At 31.8% G+C, this 23705-nt stretch overlaps 3 protein-coding genes across 6 annotated transcripts; 2 read left to right on the top strand and 1 right to left on the bottom strand.

Moving 5' to 3' along the window:
• Positions 1 to 4271: 4271 nt before the first annotated feature.
• On the top strand, positions 4272 to 7836 carry LOC115986372 (calmodulin binding protein PICBP-like). Its single transcript, XM_031109305.1, has 2 exons — positions 4272 to 7298; positions 7408 to 7836. Exon 1 carries the CDS (start codon positions 4504 to 4506, stop codon positions 7282 to 7284), a length of 2781 nt encoding a protein of 926 aa, XP_030965165.1. The 5' UTR covers positions 4272 to 4503; the 3' UTR covers positions 7285 to 7298; positions 7408 to 7836.
• A 794-nt stretch (positions 7837 to 8630) lies between these two features.
• Positions 8631 to 11859, bottom strand: LOC115986379. Of its 4 annotated transcripts, none has more exons than XM_031109317.1 (5): positions 11693 to 11859; positions 10447 to 10558; positions 9476 to 9634; positions 9246 to 9367; positions 8631 to 9106 (listed from the first exon to the last, which is right to left on the bottom strand). In XM_031109317.1, exons 2-5 carry the CDS (start codon positions 10468 to 10470, stop codon positions 8797 to 8799), a joined length of 615 nt encoding a protein of 204 aa, XP_030965177.1. In that variant the 5' UTR covers positions 10471 to 10558; positions 11693 to 11859; the 3' UTR covers positions 8631 to 8796. The 4 variants fall into 4 exon arrangements, with proteins under 4 accessions (XP_030965177.1, XP_030965175.1, XP_030965176.1 ...); XM_031109315.1 differs by having other exon boundaries at positions 9476 to 9630; XM_031109316.1 differs by having other exon boundaries at positions 9476 to 9591.
• A 3757-nt stretch (positions 11860 to 15616) lies between these two features.
• LOC115984636 (protein trichome birefringence-like 38) lies at positions 15617 to 20337 on the top strand. Its single transcript, XM_031107660.1, has 5 exons — positions 15617 to 15912; positions 18488 to 18659; positions 19058 to 19233; positions 19343 to 19501; positions 19979 to 20337. The coding sequence occupies exons 1-5, from the start codon at positions 15617 to 15619 to the stop codon at positions 20268 to 20270; spliced, it is 1095 nt and encodes a 364-aa protein (XP_030963520.1). The 3' UTR covers positions 20271 to 20337.
• The last annotated feature ends 3368 nt before the right edge of the window (positions 20338 to 23705 follow it).

The raw sequence follows: 23705 nt of genomic DNA, 5'->3' as shown, positions 1-23705 counted from the left end.
ATTCCTCCTAAAATTGTGGATGTAATATGTATGAAGTGTATATTAATAATTGTGAGAGAACATTTACTGTGGAGAGAGAGAGAGAAGTTTTACATTTTAGAGTTGCAAATTATATTGAGTTTCAGAATAAAAAAAATTGATCAGGTTGTAAATTATTATTTAATCATTTGCGGCCATAATAGTAATAATTAATCATTCAGTGTGTGTGCATACTATTATAAATTAATTGATCGTGTGGCTTCAAAACCTGTATTTTGATGAGAAATGGAAGATATATCATTTGATAATAAACTAGATTAATAGATGTTAACTACCCTACTTAAAGAAACACTTATAGCTGCCACGTACGTAGGAGTAGTTGAATACCAAATCTTCATTTATGAATGTTAAGATTTTAAAAAGAATGATATGGCTTTTTTCCCCCGTTTGAAATATGAAATGGAGTTAAGTTAGGTCAAAGATTGACCTTAAAGAATGGTTAATTTAAACCTATTCTTCAATTATAAAATTGTAGCATTATTACATAGTACTTCTATGATTTTTCTTAGTGCATAAAAACCCTGATTAAATAAATAGAAAAGTTATTTTAATTAATTGATATCTTGGTCTAATGATAAAAAATAATCATTATAAAATGAACATTATATACTCCAGTCATATTGTATTTATATAGTTAATTAATAAAAAGGTAAGAGTAACTTAATTTGTTATATTTGTTGGTAACTTACCTTAAATCAAGTGGGTAACTAAACAACTTTTTTCAGTTTATTTATTTATTTATTTTTATTTTCTATTTCATGTTGGACTATAACATTACAAATCAAGTAATAACTCCTCCATTTTTTTCGTATTTATATTTTAAGTTAGATCATGACATGGTTACATAAGACATCTATACATTATAAATCTTATAGAAGTTAGGTTTTTCCACGTTGCATGATAAAATGCTAGATTTCTTATTTTCTTTCATTTCATTTTTGTCACTTTGAACAGAAACTAACAAGGTTATACTGACTTATACATGACAAGAATTATATCATATCAATTAATAATTCACGTCTAACATTAGGCCGTTTTGTTAGTATATCGTTAGTCAGGTTTCTGCCATTAGACCTATTAGTACACTAGATTTTTCCATGTCTTTCTAATCTAATCTAACATTACCTCTCAAAAAAAAAAAAAAAATTAATAATTCACGTCACATTGAACAGTAATCCCACAAGTCTTTGATAAATTTTTTTTTTTTCCAAACTATAAACTATCATGACAAGAGTCAAATTCGACGGGAGGTTTCACCATATCACATGATAATAAGATCACACATAAACATCCAAACTCATAATGACTAGATATACTAAAATTGAATTCATAATATGTTGAGTGATTTAAATGAATCACATTTCTTGTCACTCTTTATTAGTCTTCAGGGACAAATATCTTCTTTCCTTCGTATGGTGTCCTAAAATGACCTAAGCCTAACATTGCTTCTTCTCTTAATAATTTACCAATATTTTAATATAAATTTGAAGAAAGCAGTGACCCAATTCTGAATCTACCTTTATAGTCGTTTCTGGATTCTTCTCATTGTACGTACGGTCCAATAAGTAATAATTAATAAGTTTGATCAATTTTCTTCTCTATTTTATATATGACTGTTTTTCCCTTCCTTCTAAGCAAATTCAATTCCTTTATGTTCCCACTCTAACTAGTTACATCTATTTACTTATTGCTCTTTTCTAGTATCTTTGTCTTTCCCTTTTTTTTTTTTAATAATTTTTTTAAATCCAAAATTTATCAATAAATGCTATTAGATAATGGTTCCTTCCCTTTCTCCTTTTAAAAAAAAAAAGAAATTAAAAAAAATTGAATCCAAATTTTATCAATAAATTAAATGCTATTAGATAATGGATCCATTTTATAATTCACAATCGTTCTCCTTCATATTTTGACATACCCATTCTTCTATCGTTCCCTATTCAAAAGTATTCATGAGTGATCTAATTTTGCAAGAAAATAAAATAAAATTGAAGCAACATTTATCTTTATCAATATTTTACTCAAGTGTTTGAATGCTCCTTATAAGTTGCAACTTCCAAGTCGTTTTCTGAAAATAGATTTTTTTAAGTTATAAAAAAATACATATATTTTTTGAGTAAATAATAGAAGATTTTTATTTTTATTTTTTTACATTAAATACTACAAACTTTATAATAAAATTACTCTTTTAATTCCTAAATAGTTTCTCTGCTAAAAGTATTGAAATATCAAATAATTCCTAAATTACAATGTGGTTTTCAACAAATTTTTTTTTTAATGAAATATGTTTTAAACATTAATATCATATAAATCATCTCTCTCTTTTTAAAATACTAGTAATTCATAAACTCCATGCTTCTTAAATTAATATCTATTAATTTGTGTCTTTCATCCATATTTGAATCTTTAAATTAATACTAGTTTATCAAAGAAAGTCATGAAAATGTCAATTTTAAGTAGCCTTTTTTTTTTTTTTTTTTTTTTTTTTTTTTTTTTTTTTTTTTAAGCATGGGCAATGGATGGTGGGAAAGTTCAAAAAAGCTAGTGGCCCCAATTATATTGATTTTATCTGTACCAAGAAGGTTTTGATTGGCATTGGAGAATGGGGACAGAGAGGAGGAGCGTCTGCGTATATTGGACCTTAGGCCCGGAGTAGGCCCCACTCACAGCCCATTATCGCCGACCACTCCTCCTGTCTTTTCTAAAGTGCTACCGCCCAAGCCTTCTTTTCTGGGTTTCCCATTCAACTTTGGATACATTTTTTAAAAGAAAATTTTTTTTCCACTATCATGGTATCTTTTTCTAAAATCACACGCACAAAAAAAAAAAAAAAAAAAATTGTATGTTAATCGAAACTCGAAAGTTTCTAGAGAAACTCCAAGGTAGAATTTCTAAAACCCTAATTATCTATTTTAAAATAAGTGAAGTGGATTTTACCGCGTTATGAATGACTTAAATAAATATCAAAATGGTGATAGTTAACAATTGTTTAAATGTTGATGATGTTTTAACATTTAATTCACTCATTTCAAAATAAATGGACTGAATTTTAAGACCTTCATGGTAGAATTATCCTAGAAATTAGAGGTTATTCTAATCTTATGTAGGTGAGTTAATAGCTTTTTTCTAAATTGATTTAAAAAAAAAAAAAAAAAACTTCAACCCATTACATGTATTTTTAATCAAATATCAAATTTAATCATACACATGGATTATTATTATTATTATTATTATTTGAAATGATGCGGATTGTTAAATGAAGGGTCACGTTGGAAAAAATTACTTTAAACCAATTTGAAGGAATTTCTCATAATTTTTTTTGTCTCTATTAAAGTATTGAACCTTTTAAATCATTAAATAGAGACTTAAAAGCTAAAACAATTTTATGATCAAAAGTTTGTTGAGAAGTTCAACTCCATAACATTTTACGTGCAAGATATAAACTTCTCTCTTTTTGACTGAAGCTCCTTGTTTAAGTCACATAAACACTGATCAATGTGTATGACTATTCAGAAAGTTTTAACTTTCTGAGTAGAATTTTTTACCATAGAATTGTCTAAGTTTTCATATGCCCAACTTGTCAGTTTGATAAGATTGAGGCTGTACCTACACCTAGACAATATTGTGACATTTTTGTCTGATGAGTGTCTCATGTGCTACACTAAATGAAAAATTAAATGTGTTAGTTTGCAGCTTATAGTTGGATATTTGTACAATTTATGAATGAAAATTAAAAATCTCTATCAAGAATCAAACTCTTTGGGCTCATCAAAGCTATCAGCATTAAAACATTTAACATCTAACTACTGACAATGGAATAGAAGCATTCTTAGCATTTAACATCGTTATACAAATAAGAAGCAATTTAAGTATATAGAAACTACAAAACAGTGCTTATAATATAGTAGAATTTTACTAATTCTTATAATATATGCATCACCCAATTGATGTTCCTTATCCAAAAAAATGAAGGGCTAATTCTGTAAATGTATTTAATAGTGGGTTAGCATATCCAATCACCATTGATTTTATACCTTAAAAATTAAGAAACAAGGTAATTGCCAAATGTATAATTCCCACGTCACAAAGGAAATAATTCAATTCAGAAAATGCCTAAACCAAAGGGCCCCAAACACACCTGTTAATGTATGTCAGCATCGAACACATATCTCAGCCTTATTCAAATTTTAATCTGCCAATTGAAAATCAACTAACAAAAAGACCACCCACTGCATACCAAAGAAAACAAAACCAAACCAAACCAAACCAAAACAAGAAGAAGAATCTTTTTTTCTTCTTGTTTGGGTTTCAAGAACTCCTTTTTCTTTCCCATGCAACTTTCATACCTTAAAAATCCACAAGAAACTTACCTTACTTCCTAAACTTGAATATCCTATCCCAAAGGGAAGAAAACCCAACTTTAAATTCATCTTCATCTATGTCTATGCAGCTGGTTTTCCTTTGAAAATGGTCCAAAGAAAGGTACCCAACAAGCTTGGTATCCAAGCTGATCATGTTAAATCAGACAAGCTGTTGGGAAACCTCAAAGCATCTTCTTCTCAATACCAGGATGGGAAAAACAGAGGAACTGATATGAAGAAGAAGATGAAGAAGTCAAGATCCATCAAACTATCAGATATTGATAGCTTGAGGTCAACACCTTTCAAAAGGAACTTATCACAGCCTGGAAAGCCTCCGCCGCTCTATGTTTGCGCCACTGCAGCAACTCCACAGAAGCAGCAGCCTGTGATCAAAGGAACTGATGGTTCTCCAAATTATATGAAGTCCACCACCTGTTTTGATGCAAGGAAGGAACAATCTCAGGTCAGTCTTCGGAATACTCAAACTGGTTCTGAAATTAAGAATCCGAGTAGAAGAAACTCTAGCATTTCAAAACTTGGCTCTGCTTCTGGTAATAAACCAGCAAGAGCTTTAACAAGAACATCTAGTTTAAAGCTGATGAGGACTTTAACAAAGACTCCTAGTTTCAAGCCGGCAAGGGCTTCGGCGAAGAAGTCTTCCAGAGTTGTTCTTTGTGCTGATTTGAAAGCACAGAGATCAACCTGTTCTTCAACTTTGAAGGACTCAAAGTTTCCATCATACCTTATGCTTAATCCTGGGGGTACTGAATCTGAAGGAACTTCAGTCAAGAAGGTTTGCCCCTATACATACTGTTCTCTTAACGGTCATCATCATGCTCCTTTGCCTTCATTGAAGTGCTTCTTGTCGGCAAGGAGACGTTTGCTGAAGACCCAGAAGAGTATGAAAATGGAAGCTCTAAGCCCCCGTAGAGCAAAGCCGTCTAGTGAAGGAATGGAAGAAATTGGAACTGCAAAGGTGGTCTTTGATGACAAGCCTGCGTTCCAAGAAGCTGATATTGTTAGCTTGACCCCGCCTCCTTTGCTGCTAGATACAGGCATGGAATTTTTCATTGAAATCTTTGCTAAAGGTAAAAATGATGAATCAGAAGCAATTGAAAAAGGAACACACAGAGATAAAGAGGAAATAATTGATGCAGCTGGCAAAGTTGAGGATCAGAATGATAGCATGTCTTCTATTGATAGGGGTCATGAAGCAGTGGGAGGGCACGGTGACAAACAAGAAGTTGCAGAGATCTTTTCTGATGGATCAGAACAATCTGAGGTTGATTTTGAGGAAAAACTTGAACAGTACAAGGATGCTACTGCAACAGAAATGGATATCACAAAGAGCTTTCCTGAAGAACAAGCAGAAAATGCAGATGAAGACTACCTTCCTATCTTGGCTCAAGAAAAGAAAACTCCAGTAAGTTTCTGCAATGGCAGCAGCTTGGAAGGGGAACGGGTTGCAAGCAGTGAAGTAGATGAAGCTGGTTCTGAAGCTACCAATATGGAGTGGGAGGAGGGGCATCCTTCTGAATCAGAGCTTGATAGTGAATCTCATGTAAATGTTGGGTGTTTCTTAGACATCAAGAATCCTGATTCCCAAAATGAATGTCTGATCAGTTCAGATGACATTGCTAGCAGCTGCAGTGAAGAGATTATGGCTGATGAAATACTTCTAGAACCCTTTGCAGAAGAAAGTGCATGCTCTGAAGAACAATCTGATGATGGAGATTCTGAACTAGATTACATGCATCAGGACTCCGAGATTCATGAATCCAGCCAAGTGTCTGAGAGCCTCAGTTACAACCAACTTTCTTTGACTGAAGATGAATTTCAGGATTTAAAAGCTGAAGAAGAAGAAGAAGAAGAAAGTGGAGAAACTGAGACAGAGTCAATCAGCACTGAGAAACCTTCAGCTTCAATGGAAGAGCCAAACATGGAACCAATAGCAAATGGCGAGGACAGTCAAGAGGAGAACAGAGATATGGAAGCAGAGAATGTAATCCGTGAAATTGATCATCAACTTGGAGATGAAGAAACCAATCATGCCGGAAAAGAGACAGATGAAGCTTCGAATGATGAGCAGGAGCATCAAACTCTCCAAGACGACTTAGATGGAATGGAAGAGAAAGAGCAAGCAGATGCTGACAAAATAATTGGCCACAAAATGACTGAACCTTGCAAGCCTGATGACACAGTTAGAGACTGTAATTCAAGTGAAGAGATCGATGACAAAAGCTTTTCTGATGAGACTCAAAATAATCTGTCTGATGGGCACTCCAAGACCTCCGTTGTTATTGAGGAGAACTTGGAGAAAGATGAAGGTGAAGCTAAGAAGAAAAGAATCTCAAGTTCCATGAATGCTGAGGAACAAAGCAATCCAAGGATGAATAAAATCAGTACAGTTGAAAATAGTATAGAGGAAGTTGACAACTTGGAAATGGAAGACAAGAAGTCAGATGCAGCAAATTTATCAACTTCAGTCAATGGTATAATCAGTCCACAAATGGAGAGCACATTCTTCCATTCTGGGACCAATTCTACCAAAGAACTGCCAGACAATTGCAGCAATCGGAAGTGGACAATCAGAAGCAAGAGACCAATTCAGGAAGAGGAAGAACTAAGGCAATTCAACCCACGAGATCCAAACTATCTGCCTTTGGTTCCGGATCCAGAAGCAGAAAAGGTTGATCTGAGGCATCAGATGATGGATGACAGGAAAAATGCAGAGGAATGGATGATTGATCACGCCCTTCAACGGACTGTTAACAAACTTGCTCCTGCTAGGAAGAGGAAGGTGGCCCTACTTGTTGAAGCTTTTGAAACTGTCATGCCAACATCTAAATGGGAAACCCATTTGAGACCAATGCAAGCATGTAGCTGATAGCAGTTAATGAGGTAAGTATAGAAACTATACTTTCTGTAACTCTTTATTTTTTAATAACTTATTATTCTCCAGTTGTAAGTTTAAACCAATATAACAAAAATATATTTGCAATCTCTGTAGGTGATATGGAGGAGTCAATTTAAACATACCTATAATCAGTCAGTTAAGTAGAATGTATCAATACTTTGCCAAGCCCTGAATTTTATACGAGTAAACTACAGGTTCTGCAGAGCAACTACTGGTTCACTCTATTCATTACAGAGATAGAGGATTCTGATACAGCGTTAGACTGATGGCTGAATGGAGACTGAGCTGTGGACACTGTTGTAGTTTCTCCTAAACTCTGTGGGTGAAATTTCAGTTTCGGCTTCAATAAATAACATGTAATGACAGTATAAATTATGGTGTTTATTTTCTCTGCATGGTATAGAGTTTAAACGGTCCTTTGTTGTTAAGGGGGCACTTGTTCCTCCAAACTTTGTAATTTATTCTAGTTGCTTGTCTACTAGTTTGTATAATTATTATATCAGTCAAGTTTATGCTAACTAATTGCTTTACTTGTCACCATGCCATATGCACTCACCATGCCATCTCATATGCATTCCTCGGAGCAAACATGTTCATGAGGCTTGGTTGTCCCCAGCCAATTGTGCTGCCTGGGGGTATTCTTATATGTATGTTACAACCATAAGAGTAGTAGCTGATCATGTTGAAACTCCAATTGCCCAAAGTAAAACAAACTCACTTTTAAGCATCTTATTCAAGAGAACTCAATATTCGGTCTCCACTGAAACCCACGGATCCAAATTAAACACATAATAATAAAGCAAAAGCATGAATATTGATGATAGGCGATAGCCATAGAAATTTCAATTTTGACAGTCTTTAGGTGGAGTATATAATAGCATCTCAATTGCATAGTTCATGTAACAGCTCCCCTACACATCGGGGTACAGGAAGAATCAAGAGACAAGGTCACTAAAACAAACTACTGACACCTAATTTTTAATTTGAATATATAGCCTGCTAGAACATCAGTTAACTTGCTCATTCTCTGACTTCTCAAAAATTATTTACCTCTATCATATATGTTTTTCTACAAGTCAATTGCAGTTACAACTTACAAGTGGATAATATCTAACTTGACAAATCTCTCTCTCTCTCTCAGGCACATGAACTTTTTTTTTTAAGTACAAAGAAAGGGGTGCAACACTAGGATTTCCCAAGAGATCACCAATAGCACTACCCTAGCTCAAACACATGATTGATGATTCTTTGTAAAAAATTATTAAGATTAACAACTACTATATCTACAAACTTATGGATTACTGACAGTCATTGTAAATAACGAACCAATGTGACTAAAGTTTCTTCAATAGTACTAGAATAAATTCTAAAACAAATGCCACCAAAATTGTGAAGACCCTTTTTCTTTTTTGTTTGCAGTACATGCCATTTTTTTCCAAATCTAAACTGGAGTAACTACTTGTACAAACGTTACAACACCATCTACTCGTCTACAAGAAAATGTCCTTTGAGTGCAGGAGAGTCTGAAAGAAGTGATTGGAGTTCTTTGAAGTAATTTTCTAGACGACTACAGTCTGAACTTTGCTCTTGCAAACCTGGTACATGAGAACTAGCCTCAGCATTTTCACTTCGTTCCAGAGCCTTTTTTGAGAGAATATCATCATTAAACAGCCTAAGGGCATCCGCTGTTGAAATAGAGTGAACAGATTCATACAATCCCCTGAATTCATTTCTCTTTTCTTGTGTTTCAATTAACTTTTCTTTTAACCCATCTGGAAGCGAAGCCAATGCACTTCATATGCGTTGCAGATACCCAAAAGAAAAAGGAAATTATTATGTTTGTAGCAATCTCAAGTAATTCAATATTTTTCCACAAGCTAGAAATCAGAAAAATAGTTTTCCCCACCCCTTGCCTTTCCCCCCATTTTTACCTGGTAACACCTCTTACAACACCCCAGTTGTACCCATCTAGGACTGATTGCTTAAAGCCAATATTGAACCCTTCTTGTGCGGCAGCTTCTTTCCCAGCGGATATACCTTCACGATATCCATGCTAAAAAGTCCAAGAATCATAAAAAATAAAAATTACAAAGCCATTTAATTGTATGCATGGGAGAAATAGAAAATAGGCATAGAAAACCAACTATAATCGTCTAATTACTGTATGAAATTGGTCATGTCTCCTCTGCCACTCCCTATCCAATTCAGATGCTTCATCTAGTTCCTCACCACCACTGTCCCAAATAGGTCCATCTTCATACTGCAAGTCATCCCCATCTACAAAATTAACCAAATTACATGTTCTACCTAAGAGAACTTCCTGCCATAACAATTATGAAGATCAAATTAAAGAAGAGTTCTTGCAATAACAATTTAAAAAGGCAGTTCTTGAGTGCACAAGGTGATATTTACTCAAAATAAAAAAATAAAAAAAATAAAAAAAATACTACAAAATCAATTACTGAAAAAAGTAAATAACTTTTGAAACTGAATGCATATGTAGCAGAAAGGGTTTATATCTTCCTGGATGTCAAGAATTAATATGCTTAGGTACAAAAGGTGGAAACATGTGTATATTGATCACAAAAGAAGTAACACATGATCATCAGAAATATAAATAACTGGAAGTGGAAAAAATAACAAAGGCTTTGGGGGTCTCTAATCACACATTCAATTGTGGAACATTTTTGTTTTGATAATCTTATGCAAACAAAGAAGGCTGCTAGCTCAGGCAGGGTGCACCACAGATCTGAGGTCAAGAATCCACCTGAACTTAAGAGCCCTCTTTTAGGTGCTAACGCTACCACTAACTATTTAAGTATCAATTTTTAAAATTTGTCCAAAAGAAAAGGAAAAATAATACGGAAACATAAAGGGCTAAAGCAAAGAACTTCTTTTCTTTTTAATATTAATTTTTTTATTAGAAAGTAACTTAAGTTCCATCGGGTGATAGGGGACTTGAACTTATGACAAAACTGAGCATTCCATTCTTATGTGGGATGGAAATGCCATTTACCCCAAAGAACGATTATATATCTATTATTCCATGGAACAAAATGTAAATAGCATTTGATGATTAAAGTTTCCTGAAAATTTCATTTTAAAACATAAAAATTAAACTAATAGCTATACCATGTGAATCACTTTCTTTATCATTGGCAGTTGAAGAAGGCTTTGGACCCAATTCTATTTTTGACAGCTTCAAACTTTCTGAATAAAGCTCTTCAGCAATACTCCCCTCCATCTGTACAACCATTATCAAGTAACAGTGAAACCAGAAGCATCAAAAGTCCAATATATCAATAACATGGGGAATCTAATCAACGAATTGTCCTAATACTCTAATAGCAGTATGCAGACAAACAAAAAGAAATATACTTCGAGCAGCATATTCTCAGAACACAATCACTAACTTCTATAACACCGATAGGCAACCTTTATATAGTTTTATTAGTGTTTTATATATACATATATAAAATATAATTTTATTGACAAAGAGGAAATATTTAATGTACACAGGGTTTGCACACAAAATAATCCTGAATAACACAAACACCCGTCATTAAAAATTCAATTTTTTTTTTGTGCTAATTTGATAAGCAAAATTATTTTACTAATAATGAATGTGCATTGACCAAGTAAACAGGTATTATATGAGAGATGCAGCTCAAGCTGCAAACCAGAGAAACAAAGATAAATGAACTCTCCACAAGTTACATAACACAGCTCGCAAAAAATCCCAGCTTCACTTCATTATCATTCCTTACTTAACCACCATATTGACTCTTGCATTTCTGTGAATCCCATATAGGAATACACAGTGACCCAAGAACGCTTCTCATCCCAACTACACATTACTTACTCTCAATCAAACCAAAAAGGTCCAAAATTCATCCAAAAAACTAATGTAAACTTTGAATTGTTATTGAGTTTAAAATTCAATCAGGCCTCCGTTTAATTAGGCGTTTTGGGAGATTAAAAGAGCGTTTTTATACTCTGTTTTGCAACTACAACTCCTCATAGCTTTTTTTTACGAGCGCTCATTTTAAACTCAAAATACAGAGCTAGGAACTGCCGCAGGCAATTAAAAAAATGTCATTAAAACCAACAAAACAATGGACGCATGTTATCAAAGATGCAAAGAAGCTGAAGAAGCCGCCGATGACTTCACCAGCCACCAGTCCACCGGACCCTAAATTTTATTTTACAAAACCTTAAAAACAAAAACCAAAAAAAAAAAAAAAAAACCCCACAATAGACCAAGAACCCAGATTCCAAAAACCCATATGCACACAACCCAGATTGGATATCTTTCTAACCCACATGTACAAAATTATAAAAATTAAAAAAAAAAAATAAAGAAAAAAAAGTAACTTACAGAGGTCAGTAGGTTCGGTGGTTCTTCAGGAAGGAGGATGAGCGGATTCCGTGGCGGATTTTGGTTGTATCTCCAGAGGTTTTGGGCGGCGTCTCCGACGGCTGCGGCTGAGTCTTAGCCGGTTTGGAGGTTTGGGTGGTTCTTCAGGAGAAGTATACAATCTTGGAGGTATATGAATTGTTGAGGAAGGATTATGCGCGGTAAGGTTTATTCTTTAGTTTGCAATAAGCTGATGTGGCGAAATGTAATTGGAGGGTATGAAGGAAAATGCCAAAAACCATATAATATTTCATAACTTTGGTCACAATTTGTGATTTGTGCGAGTTGTGAGTGGTAGAATTGTGGACTCACATAGACCCATCACCATTCTTTTGTCACTTATAACTTACCACGTGGTAAGTTGTGATTAAAGTTGTATAAAATTATGTGGTCCTAGTATTGCTTGAGAAATACACAAATTGCACTCATTGTTATTTGGTAGACCTCGCTAAGATACATGTGTCAAAAAATTCAATTGGTGAGGATGAGAGATATTTGGCTATAAAGAAACAAAACCGTTTATAATCGGCTCAAGTTTAGCTGTGTTTGCTAGACAAAACAAGTTCAAACTCAAGTTTAAGCTTAAACTATTAAATAAGTCAAATTCAAATATAAAAAGTATTTGTGGACATCGATGCTCGATTTAACTAGTTATAATTAAATTTTTATCTTTATATTGTCTAAAGATATATTTATACTTAAAATTTGATTGTGTAAATAGATTCATATGATGTCAAATTATTATTGTAGTTTATGAATAATATAATTAGTTTATTTATAGTAAAAATTCATTGACTTGCGAAGGGATAAAATAAACAAAATTTACTCATAGCTTTTCTCTAAATTTGGGGGAAAAAAGAGTTAATTAAGTAATTTGTGAACAAAATCAAGCTTATTTCACAAGAAAATAGACCAAGTTTGAATTTGTAATATTGTTTAGTGATGAACTCAAGCTTAGCTCGTATTTGAAGTAAAATTGAATGAATAAGCTTGAACTTTTAATACTCGGTTTGGCTCAACTTGTCTTTAAACAAGTTACATTATTTCAACTTATTATGTGGCAATTTTATATATATCATTTAATCAAGTTATATTATTCATTAAGAATTTTATTATATTATTTTATTGATAAAATGCAAGCTTTATAACCACATCACATGTCAGACATCATATAGGTCGAGAATATATATATATATATATATATATAAATTAACTAGAATGATTGAACTATGAGCATTTCCATTGAAAATATTATTGACTTGTTTGGATTGAGGATGAGTAGAGTAGAGTTGGTTAAGAATTATATTGAGAGGAGTAGAATAGAGTAGAGATGAAGAGTAGAATAGAGTTGGTCATAGATTGATACTAATTTTTAGATAACTCTACTTTACTCTCCCTCCCTCCCCTTCAATCCTAACAAACCCTAAAAGTCTCTATTTAGCTACAACCTACAATGTTCTTGTATCTTGTTGTAAAAGTAAAAACATTTGAATATCATAGTAAGAGTATAAATCAAGATTTTATAGGACAAAAAAAAAAAAAAAATTTAAAGTTTCGTGAAAATTTCAATATAAAACATTTTCCTATAAAAAAAAAAAATCCTATATAGATATATCATGACTCACGAGTCTTAAATCTACAGTGGTAGAACACTATTTTAGTTGTTACTGGCCACAAAACTTGGGATGATTGCATGCCTATTATAACGTGACACGACAGTATTCCCTCCCCAACTTCCTAATTTCCTTTTTTGATGGAACTTTCTATTTTCTTTTGGTTTGTTGGCAACCTGGATGTGTTGGTTTTTTTTTTTTTTTTTTTGAGTTCAATTTCAGTTTTAAACCCACGTCAAAATTGGGGCTTTATTAGACTCCATTGCTTCAATCTAAATTGTTTAAGAAAAAAAATAGTTGTGGTTGAAAAGATTTTAAGGAAATTTGCTTTTTCTTTTTCTTTTTGGTTAGAATTATTTTGTGGTATTTGATTGTATTCTTGAAAATTATCAAGATTTATCTTATTTTTGGCTCATACAAAAATTTAAAAATTTTTCTACATCATCATTGTTTGAAAAATCTCTATTAAGTGAAAGCAATCTTAACCAGAAGTAATTACAACTTAAGCACCGAATTGAATATCACAAATTGTGCCAACAGATATACAATGATAAAATTCACATAAATATTTTATAACTACACATGCAATTCATATATATGTCATGAAAAATTTCACAAAAATTTTATATAAAAAAAAAAAAACACATTAATTTAGAGCGAAGGAGAAAGGGTGTGTGAAAGTCGATGAGTAGATTTCTTAAGTACATTTTTTTTTTTCCTAGTCATCCAACATCTTCAGTCAAGCTAAATTTAATGTCTGAAAATTTAAAAAATATTTTATAGCATAACAAAAAAAAAAAAAAAACCTTAGTAATCATAATTAAATTAATTAAGGAGGCAGTTTTCTTTGAAAATTGAAAGCCAAAATTAAAGAGGCGATTAATCTGGCACTTTCACCCAGAAAAATAATAGTAATAATAATAATAATAAGTAAAAATAACTTTGGATTATATTATATCAAGTTGTGCAAGAAGAATATGGCCAAATAATTTTGCACCTTCCATGCATCTCAATCATTAACGGCCAATCTGTCCAATCTGTTTGTTTATATCCAGGAAGATACAGTTTACTTTTTACATTCCCATCTTCCTTTCTTTTCTAACCATCTTATTCTCTTTTTTCGGATGGACTAAAAAGCCAATTTTTTTTACTATTCAGTTTATTTCAATCATTAACGGCCAATTTGTCCAATCTATTTGTTTATATCCATGAAGGTACAGTTTACTTTTCACATTCCCATCTTTCTTTCTTTTCTAACCATCTCATTCTCTTTTTGGGATGGGCTAAAAAGCCAGTTTTTTTTACTATTCAGTTTGTTTTTGCTACTATTCATGAGCTCCATTGCACTTTTTGGTACTATTTATGGGCTTTACTGTACTATTTCAGTTACCTTTTAGCTTTATCTATAGTGTTTTTAGCAAAAAGTTTCCAATTTCAGTTAAATAAGCAATTCTCAAACAGACACTTAGAGACAAACAAGAAATTGTATTGTGTTTCTGAATGAGGTGTTAGTCATGTGTTGATGTACAGAGGTGGCAAATCTAGGATTTTTTGTTAGGGGCCAAATTGTGGTACTCAAATATTAGACAAAATTCAAGATAAATCATCACACACATGCATAAATATTAATATTTTAATATTAGAGTAGGTCATAATTTATAAATATATTGTATACAAAAATATCAACTTTGATTTGTATATTTAAGAGATAATTTTTTAGGAGAATTTATCATCTTTCAAACTCCAATGGCTATATAAAAGTTATCTAATTTGATATTTGATATATGATAGGTACAACAAACAAAACTGAGAAAACAAAAACTACATTGTCTCTATAACTGCTAGATTAATTTAAAAATTCTTTTTTATTTATTTATTAAAGGGTGTCATTGACTAACTAAAATATTTGGAGATCAACTCTTATTTTTGTAGCTAAATCTATAATTTTGTTTAATAATTATAGATAAAAGAAAAAATATTTTCAAAATTTTGGAGGGGTCATGACACCCAAGCTTTGCTGTAGCTCTGCCACAGCATGTGAAGATTACCTGTCTAAATTGCAAACATAGTAGCTGATTTTTCAAATACATTATTAATAGGTTGTCTAGTTTTATATGCTATCAAATTCACAACCTGACAATTCAGCAAAAAAAAGAAAAAAGAAAAAATCACAACCAGACAGATTGACTCTCTTTCTCTCTCTCTGTACATATATATAGATTCTAATCTCTGTCACTCTCTTTCACTCTTATTTCCTCAGACAAAACAAAACATGGGTTTTGTAACTCAGAGTTTGTGTTCCATCCTTGTGACTTTCCTTGTGATTTTTTCATGTCTTTGTGAAGCAAACTCAGAACAATATCATAGCAACCATGTGAGGTTAAGAAAACAAGAAGTAGCAAATTGTAACGTTTATGAAGGGTCTTGGGTGTACGACAATTCATACCCTTTATATGAATCTTCAGCTTGCCCTCATATCCGCAAGCAATTTGATTGCCATAAGTATGGTCGACCTGATACTCTCTTCCTCAAATATAGATGGCAGCCCAAGGGATGTGACATACCCAGGTACTCTTTCTCTTGTCTCTTTCTCTCTGTGCAGTGTGTGCGTGTTACATGGACTAGTGACATTGCATGGCTTTAAATTTAGGTTGTTTTAAATTTTCTCTGCTGATTAGTGATTTGTCAATGAATTATTGGACTAGTGACATTGCATGGCTTACATGGAGAAAATGAGTTCAATTCCTGGCTTTGTTTTATGGGAAAAGGAATATAGGATTTTAAGGAAAAAAGTTACTTTGTGCCCCTATTAGGCAAGTGATTGCATTGCACATACCAAGTATTTATCAATCTTCTAGTAATTGGCTGCTTTTTTAAAATTTTTTTTATTTTTTTTCTTAATATGGTTTATGTATAACTCTTGTGATGTGATTAGCCAAAAAAAAAAAAAAAAAAAACTCTTGTGATACTTTTTTTTCATTATATAACTGTATTTTTGTTCAATTTATTTATTTTAAGTAAAATAAATTATTCTAAACCAACATTATATTTTGGAAATTAAAATTCTTAGGTACTTCTAGAGTAAGGAGAAATGGTGCTCCCTCATCTTATATTCATGGTAAATTTCGTTATAAATTTAATGAGTATATCCTATTATGAATGTGAGAGAAATGAACACCATTTTCCATATTTCGAGAATACCTAAAAATTACTCCTAAATTTTGATGACTTTTGCTGGAGGACTTTTGGGCACATATGTGTACCATGTTTTTGCAGCCTCAGAGTACTATTACCTTTGTTGACCTTAATTTTGTTTTTTTGCTGAATTAAAAAAATTCAATCGAATCACTTTTTTTTATGAGGATATATATTTTTTTTCGGAAACAACTGCCTCTAGAAAACTGACCTCCTTTCATGGTTGTAGTATATTCATGAAAAAGAACTCCAGAGGATAAAATTGTAACACACGGAAAGGCATTTATATATGAATGTATGATCTTTCAGTCATGCATGTACCAAAAAATATGACAGTATGTACAAGTACATATATCAAAAGAAGGCATACATTGCTCTACATATCTTAGATTTTGTTGTGTGAATGAAGGATGTTCCACCATGAGTTTTATTTTTTTGTAATCCAGGCTGACATAGCAAGTTTTCATTAATATAATCAACAATGTCTTTCTGCTCAACAAAAAGAAAAAGGAAAAAAAAAAAAAAAGCATACATATCCAATGTTTCAGATCTTTTTGACTATTTCATTAATTTTTCCCCTTAATTCTTATTGATTTGTGGTTTTATCTTCATCTTTACTGGAATAGGATTTTTTAGTGTCAACTTTCCTATACTTTTTGAAATACTCCTAACATGTACTAAGTATTAATAAATAAATAAAAAAGAGGACTAATAAGGACAATAATATTTTTTTAATTAATCTGAAGAAATAAAATAAAAATCCTTGAAAATGAGGTGTTTCATATTAGCACACTCTTGTTAGCAATGTAACTATCTGTTTATTTTTTAGAATATATGTGATCATGTTTTTATTTTTAGTCAGCATCTTTCATCGTTCTTCTCTCTCACACACACACACACGTATAATCACTTGCATTTGAGGTAAGATTGACATTCAAGGCAAGCAACATGAGGATGTTAGTAGTGTAGAAGGAACAAAAAAGCAATCTATGGCCGACACATATCTTCTATCCTGTGTATTTTCGAAGAATATAATCCTCACGAAAATTCTAAACGTATTATAAATTTTACTACATAAAATTTATAAATTGACGTGGTAATAAATGTGATTAGTACGTTATATGGCATTATGTTTGAATTGGTGTTTAATGATCGGTGATACATCAATTTGTAAACTCTATGTAGTAAAATTTGTAATATCCCTAACATTATTCAAACTTTTGAGAGAGAAATTGAACACGACTAAGAAGAATAGATAAGTAGTTCCTCCCATCAAAAATAGGAGGAAGGTTGATGGGGATAAAGGAGGAAATTCAGTACATCATGTACTTCTCATTTTGGAGGCTTTGTGCTGTGCCCATACTGTCTTATACATCCTAAAATTCGGAAATGGCATTTACAAGTACAACTTCTTTGTGAATTACTTTGTTAAATGGAAGTCGAACAAGTTCATTAGCATACTAACCTCACTAAAAAGTACTTCATACGCTAGAAAATTTTCCCTTATGAATACTATTTGCAAAATATTTTATTTTCTTTTATATTTGGTTTATTTTTTTTCGAGAAATAGTTCATTTATTTATTTTTTAAATAAGTACTCTAGGAGTTGAATCTATGAAATTGTTTGAATGAACATTAATTTACACAATGAAGACATTTTTACTTCGGAAATCTTATTTTTTTATATGAAAAACCAATGAAAGGACATTATTAGCTATAGTTCAAAGTTCAAAAAGTTTACCTTTAGTTCAAAAAGTTTCTTCTTCTTTGTTGTTTTTACCTAGGCTTTGTAAGACAAACATCCTCAGCATGCACATAATTTAGTTTGTCTCATAATTTTTTTTGTGAAACGAACAGTACTCTAATTAGTTTCTTTCTTTTGGGTTTGTGCTTGATGTTAAGTGTTACTAATAATAGAACCATTTTTCCTATTGGGAAAACATTGCAGATTTGATGGTCAAGATTTTTTACGGAGATTTAAGGGGAAGAACATTATGCTTGTAGGGGACTCCCTTATTCTCAACCAGAAGGAATCACTAGTATGTTTGCTTCATGCTGCTGCACCTAATTCCAAAATCATAGTGGGGGGCAATGACCTGTATACTAATACAACATTCGAGGTAAATGAACTAGCTAGAACAATAAATTTTCATTAGCTTCTCTTTTTCTCATGAAGTTAATAATTAGGTTTCACATATTATTTGATTGTTGGTATCATTGAAGGTTAAGACTAGCATGGTAATAATGTTACTTCTAGCATGCTAATAATATTTCAATAAAAAGATTGTACTTAATACATAAAGCTCCAAAATTCCTAATTTTTTCAAAGAGGTTGGCTAGTAATGTTTCAATGGAATATACAAAAACCTAATATTGATGTCCAAATCCTTTATAGTAAGAAAGGATCAGAAACTTTAAGTTAGGTACTTGAATGCTTTATTACTATAAACTCGAAGTTTTCCATTGATTCTGAGCAATACAACGCTACAATACCTAAAAATTGGACTGAATTTTGCAGGACTATGGAGTTTCAATTCTGCTATTTTTATCTCACTACCTTGTGGACATTGAAGAAGAAGCTATAGGTCCAGTGTTAAAGCTTGATTCCCTGAAAAATGGCAAAATATGGAGAGATATGGATGTTCTGGTTTTCTACTCTTGGCTTTGGTGGTACCGTAGTGGACCTAAGAAACCGTATGAACTTTATAAAATCATGCAATTTTGTATCAATTTTGTGAGAAAAACAAGAAGCAGAATGTGAGTTTAAAATAAGCTTGTGATTGCCTTATTATATTGATTGCAGATGGGATTATATTCAAAATGGTGTCGTGATTCTCGATGACATGGATCGTATGGTTGCTTTTCGCAAGGCTTTGACAACTTGGGCCAAGTGGGTTGATACAGATGTGGATCCAGTAAAAACTAAAGTCTTTTATCTAGGAATTTCACCTTCCCATTACAAGTAAGTTAGTTCCCTTTCTCTTTCCAAGTTCAATTATGAAAAGTAAATTATACTTTAGGCCTGAAATTTTAGGCATAAGTCTATTTTGGTCCTTTAAATTTAAAAAGTTTGAATTTGATTCCTAAAATTTCAAAGCTTGAACAATTTCATCCCTCTTCTTATGGGATCGGTTTGATTTTGGTTCTTGGAATATGTTATTTATTCAAATTTGGTCCCTTGGTTGGTTTGATTTAGTCCCTCAAAAATGAGGTGCCTTAAGTATCCCGTCAGGCACATAAATAGAAAAATAAATGGAGGAACCAAATTATTCTAATTTCAAAATTTACAAGGACTAAATCCAAATATTTTATATTTGAGGAATCAAAATTGAACTTATACCAAATTTTAAGGACGAAAAGTACGATTTATCTAATTTTGAAAACTGTCATTGCATTAGCAAATCTTATATTGATGACTATGTTTCTTGTGTCAAATTAGTGGCACTGACTGGAATAAGCCAGGAGTGACAAACTGCGCAAATGAGACAACACCCATAAACGGGTCAACTTACTCAGCTGGTTTGCCATCAGCAGCATATATAGTGAAGGACGTCTTAAGTACAATAAAGAAGCCTGTTAAATTGCTTGACATAACCACTCTCTCACAACTAAGGAAAGATGCACATCCTAGCTCTTATAATGCATACAAGGGCATGGATTGCACCCATTGGTGTGTTGCTGGGCTTCCAGACACTTGGAATCAACTTCTGTATGTAGGTCTCACTAATTGAAAGATTGTTAGATCTACAAAAAACAATGAAAAAGTGTAGCCATGTAAGCTGGAAAGTCTAGTAGTCTCCAATAAAAAAGATTTAGTTTTTGTAGTTGAATTACATTGAAAAATGTATACATGGTATAATTATTAATTCAGTTCATATGTAATTGATTTGGTGGTTATGAACAATGCTAAATGAAAAGGTACCTATTGTTATTGACATGATTCATGAATGTATGAAATTTCTAAATTTTAAAATACCTATTACAATAGTTTTGTTGAGTACAGGGATGCTATGGTTACACCATTTTTTCTTCCTTGTAAGCAAGTTGAATGCCAATTACCAAAGCAAAAGCATAACTGGAAAGGTCATTTCAAGAGAAACCAACTTCTGAGAACTTAAATAGAGGGACTGAGGAGGAAAACATTATTGAATATTCAATTTAAGTTCCATGTCCTTAAAGGGTAACCTCTTAATGTTAATATTTTACAGTATAGTGAAATCTTGAAAGGTAAAATGTTGTAGTAACAAGGGATGACAATTGGGCAAGACAGGGTTGAGTTTGGAGTGCCTTATCCCTACATCTTAAGAAAACTATGTTTTAGGCTAAGAGTTGTAACTCTTCATTTGAGTTTACACCTAATTTTATATACAAGACTTCATAGAGTAATTTATTACATTTAAGAAAATAGTTAATTTTAAAAATCAATTATTTATGTATCATAAAAAAACTTCCTCGGATCCACTACATCTCATCTTATTTTAATGAAATAAAAAATCATCATTCAATCTTGATCATACGTACATTAATCTTATGAAATAGGATCTTCTCCCTTAATCTTATGAAATGGAGAGGGATCATAATATGATTTATTATGCCCTTATACCTGGTACAATAGACACTAAAACATGTGGTAGTTTTACAATGTAATAATAGAACTAAGAGCATTTGCAATGAGCTCAACTAATCTCTTTTTCCCTAAAGATGTGATAGTCTTCCAAAATTTATATTTTCCCAATTATTGGAATACTACTGTCTACGGCTATGCTAAATAAGTTCTCTTCAATTTGTTGTTTCCTTCACCAACAGCTCACTCTTTCTATAGTACAAAAAAGAATAGAAGAAGAATATTTAAATGAAAAAAAGAGAGCGTAGTTTATGAGTTTCTAGCAAAGATTTGTTAGAAATTTGTTGAGTTCTTTGTGAATGTTTCAATTATCATTCTGCAAAGCTAGTTAAAGAGACTACATTTTATCTTATTTTATTTTGTCTAGCCATCTTTGTACACATAAACCCTTAAACCTAAAGACTCCAATTTCAAGTTCTACTCTAAGAGAACTTCCTGCCATAACAATTATGAAGAAAATTAAAGAAGAGTTCTTACACGAAGAATTTAAAAAGGCAGTTCTTGAGTGCACAAGGTGATATTTACTCAAAATTAAATTTTAACAATAAAATTAAAAAAACCTACAAAATCAATTACTGAAATAAGTAAATCACTTTTGAAACTGAATGCATATGTAGCAGAAAGGCTCAAAATTGATTCAATAACGTGAATCCATATGGAATACACAGTGACCCATGAAAGCTTCTCATCCCAACTACACAGTTCTTACTCTCAATCACACCAAAAGGTCCAAAATTGATTCAATTAACGTAAACTATAATCAGTGCTCACTATGGCATTTCATCAGATAGGTAGAAAACTTATAAATCATACCGATATCAATAAATTCAATGTCTTTGCCACTAGAACCAAATGCCCACAACAAACCCAGCAATAACTGATTCCATAGTTTTAGTTGAAAAGATTTTTTTTGGGAAAAGTGCCTTTTTTGTTTCTTGGTTTGAATTATTTTGTGGTAGTTGAATTTTTTTTTTTATTCTTATTTTTGGCTCGTACAGAAAATTACAAAATTTTCCACATCATCTCATTGTCTGAAAAATCTGTACCAAGTGAAAGCAATCTTAACTAGTACTAACTACAACTTAAGCTATTAAAAAAAAAAAAACTACAACTCAAGCATCCAATTGAATATCAAAAAATTGTGCCAACAGATTTACAATGATGAAATTCACATAAATATTTTATAATTACACATATAATTCATATATATGTTGTGAAAAATTTCACATAAACATTACCATAAAAAAGAACATTAAATTGAGAGCAATGGCTAGTATGGGATGGGGCGACAATTGTTATGTGGGGGAGGAGTAAGAGCATTTGCATCAATTTACGCAAAAAATTATATCTATTTTAGCATAAAAACCTACTTTTTCTATTTTAGATACTCACTTTTTAAAATACTGCACATCAACTTATCTATTTTACAATTATCAAAAAAGAAAAAAAATTATCTATTTTACATTATATTTTATTAAAATTTCTTGAATTTTTAATTGTTTTTGTTGGAATATTTTAATAAAATTTACAATAAGTAAACATTTACATTACTTTTCTTATTAAACCTTTTCCCCGTTAAATGTTTTTCCAAAGATTTAACTTGGTATAATATACTAAACTGGGAAAATTATTAGGTATTTCTGGAATATCATAAATGCGTATTCCCTCTTCTCACATGAATGTTGGATCCTACCATGAATTTAATTAGTGGGATCCACCATTTATGTAAGAGGAGGGAGTACACATTTATGACACTCCGAGAGTATACAATACTGTAATTTTCTAACAAACTGTTACAATAGATTTGATTGGTCAAAGCAGATTCAAAAAAAGAAAAAAAATGGTCAAAGCAATAAAAGGAATATTTATTGCTAACCAATCATCTGATTTTTAATTGGCAGTTACCCTTTACTTTATGCATATATATAGACCAATGGGTAATATTCTAAGATGACCAAGTTTTAATTTGATATAAATATAGCAAGAGTCAAAAACATAGTGCGGTCAATTTTTGCCCCTTGACCCTTGCGCTCTGCAAATAATTTCCAAAACCTTTGTTTGGTCATTTTTCACTTCTTTTGGGAATATATATGTTTTTCATACACTATAATTCTAGGTAAAATAAAGTAAAATTTGACAGAGCTTCTGATCGTACAAGTTGTGTAGGCTTATAAAGACAATGAGGAAGCTAGAGAAGAAACTGAATCTGCAGAAAAGAATTAATCAGTTAAAAAGTCTGTCACTTAAATTTTAATTGTTTCTGTGTATAAAGAAACATGTAGGGCTCGTTTGGTTGGAGATTTTTAGTATTGTTGTTCAGTTTTCAGTGTTGTAGAAATACATGTTTGAATGTTACAAAAATATGTGTCAAAACTCAGAAATGCTATTGTTGTTTAAACACTAAAAACTTTTATTTAAACACTGGTACCAAACAACCCTGTAGTTTTTTTTAGTTTTAGTTAGCACATGATGAAGATATGACTACTTAAATGTACAGCTTCCACAGTTAGTTAGGACCAGTTGTTAGTTAAGTTATTAATTA

Source organism: Quercus lobata, chromosome 4 (assembly GCF_001633185.2).
Source record: "Quercus lobata isolate SW786 chromosome 4, ValleyOak3.0 Primary Assembly, whole genome shotgun sequence".
NCBI classification, from domain to species: Eukaryota; Viridiplantae; Streptophyta; class Magnoliopsida; order Fagales; family Fagaceae; genus Quercus; species Quercus lobata.
Note: the sequence above shows the minus strand (reverse complement) of the source record. Positions and strands in the feature narration are given on the sequence as shown.

Excerpts from the sequence above, each read along its gene's own strand:
- LOC115986372 (XM_031109305.1), top strand. The coding sequence starts at position 4,504 with ATGGTCCAAAGAAAGGTACCCAACAAGCTTGGTATCCAAGCTGATCAT.
- LOC115986379 (XM_031109315.1), bottom strand. The coding sequence starts at position 10,558 with ATGGAGGGGAGTATTGCTGAAGAGCTTTATTCAGAAAGTTTGAAGCTG. Across the intron at positions 9,631-10,446 it reads TAAAGAAAGTGATTCACATG|TTCTCTTAGGTAGAACATGT; the intron begins GTATAGCTATTA and ends TATGGCAGGAAG. Across the intron at positions 9,107-9,245 it reads GTTGTAAGAGGTGTTACCAG|TGCATTGGCTTCGCTTCCAG; the intron begins GTAAAAATGGGG and ends ACGCATATGAAG.
- LOC115984636 (XM_031107660.1), top strand. The coding sequence starts at position 15,617 with ATGGGTTTTGTAACTCAGAGTTTGTGTTCCATCCTTGTGACTTTCCTT. Across the intron at positions 18,660-19,057 it reads ATACTAATACAACATTCGAG|GACTATGGAGTTTCAATTCT; the intron begins GTAAATGAACTA and ends TGAATTTTGCAG. Across the intron at positions 19,502-19,978 it reads ATTTCACCTTCCCATTACAA|TGGCACTGACTGGAATAAGC; the intron begins GTAAGTTAGTTC and ends GTGTCAAATTAG.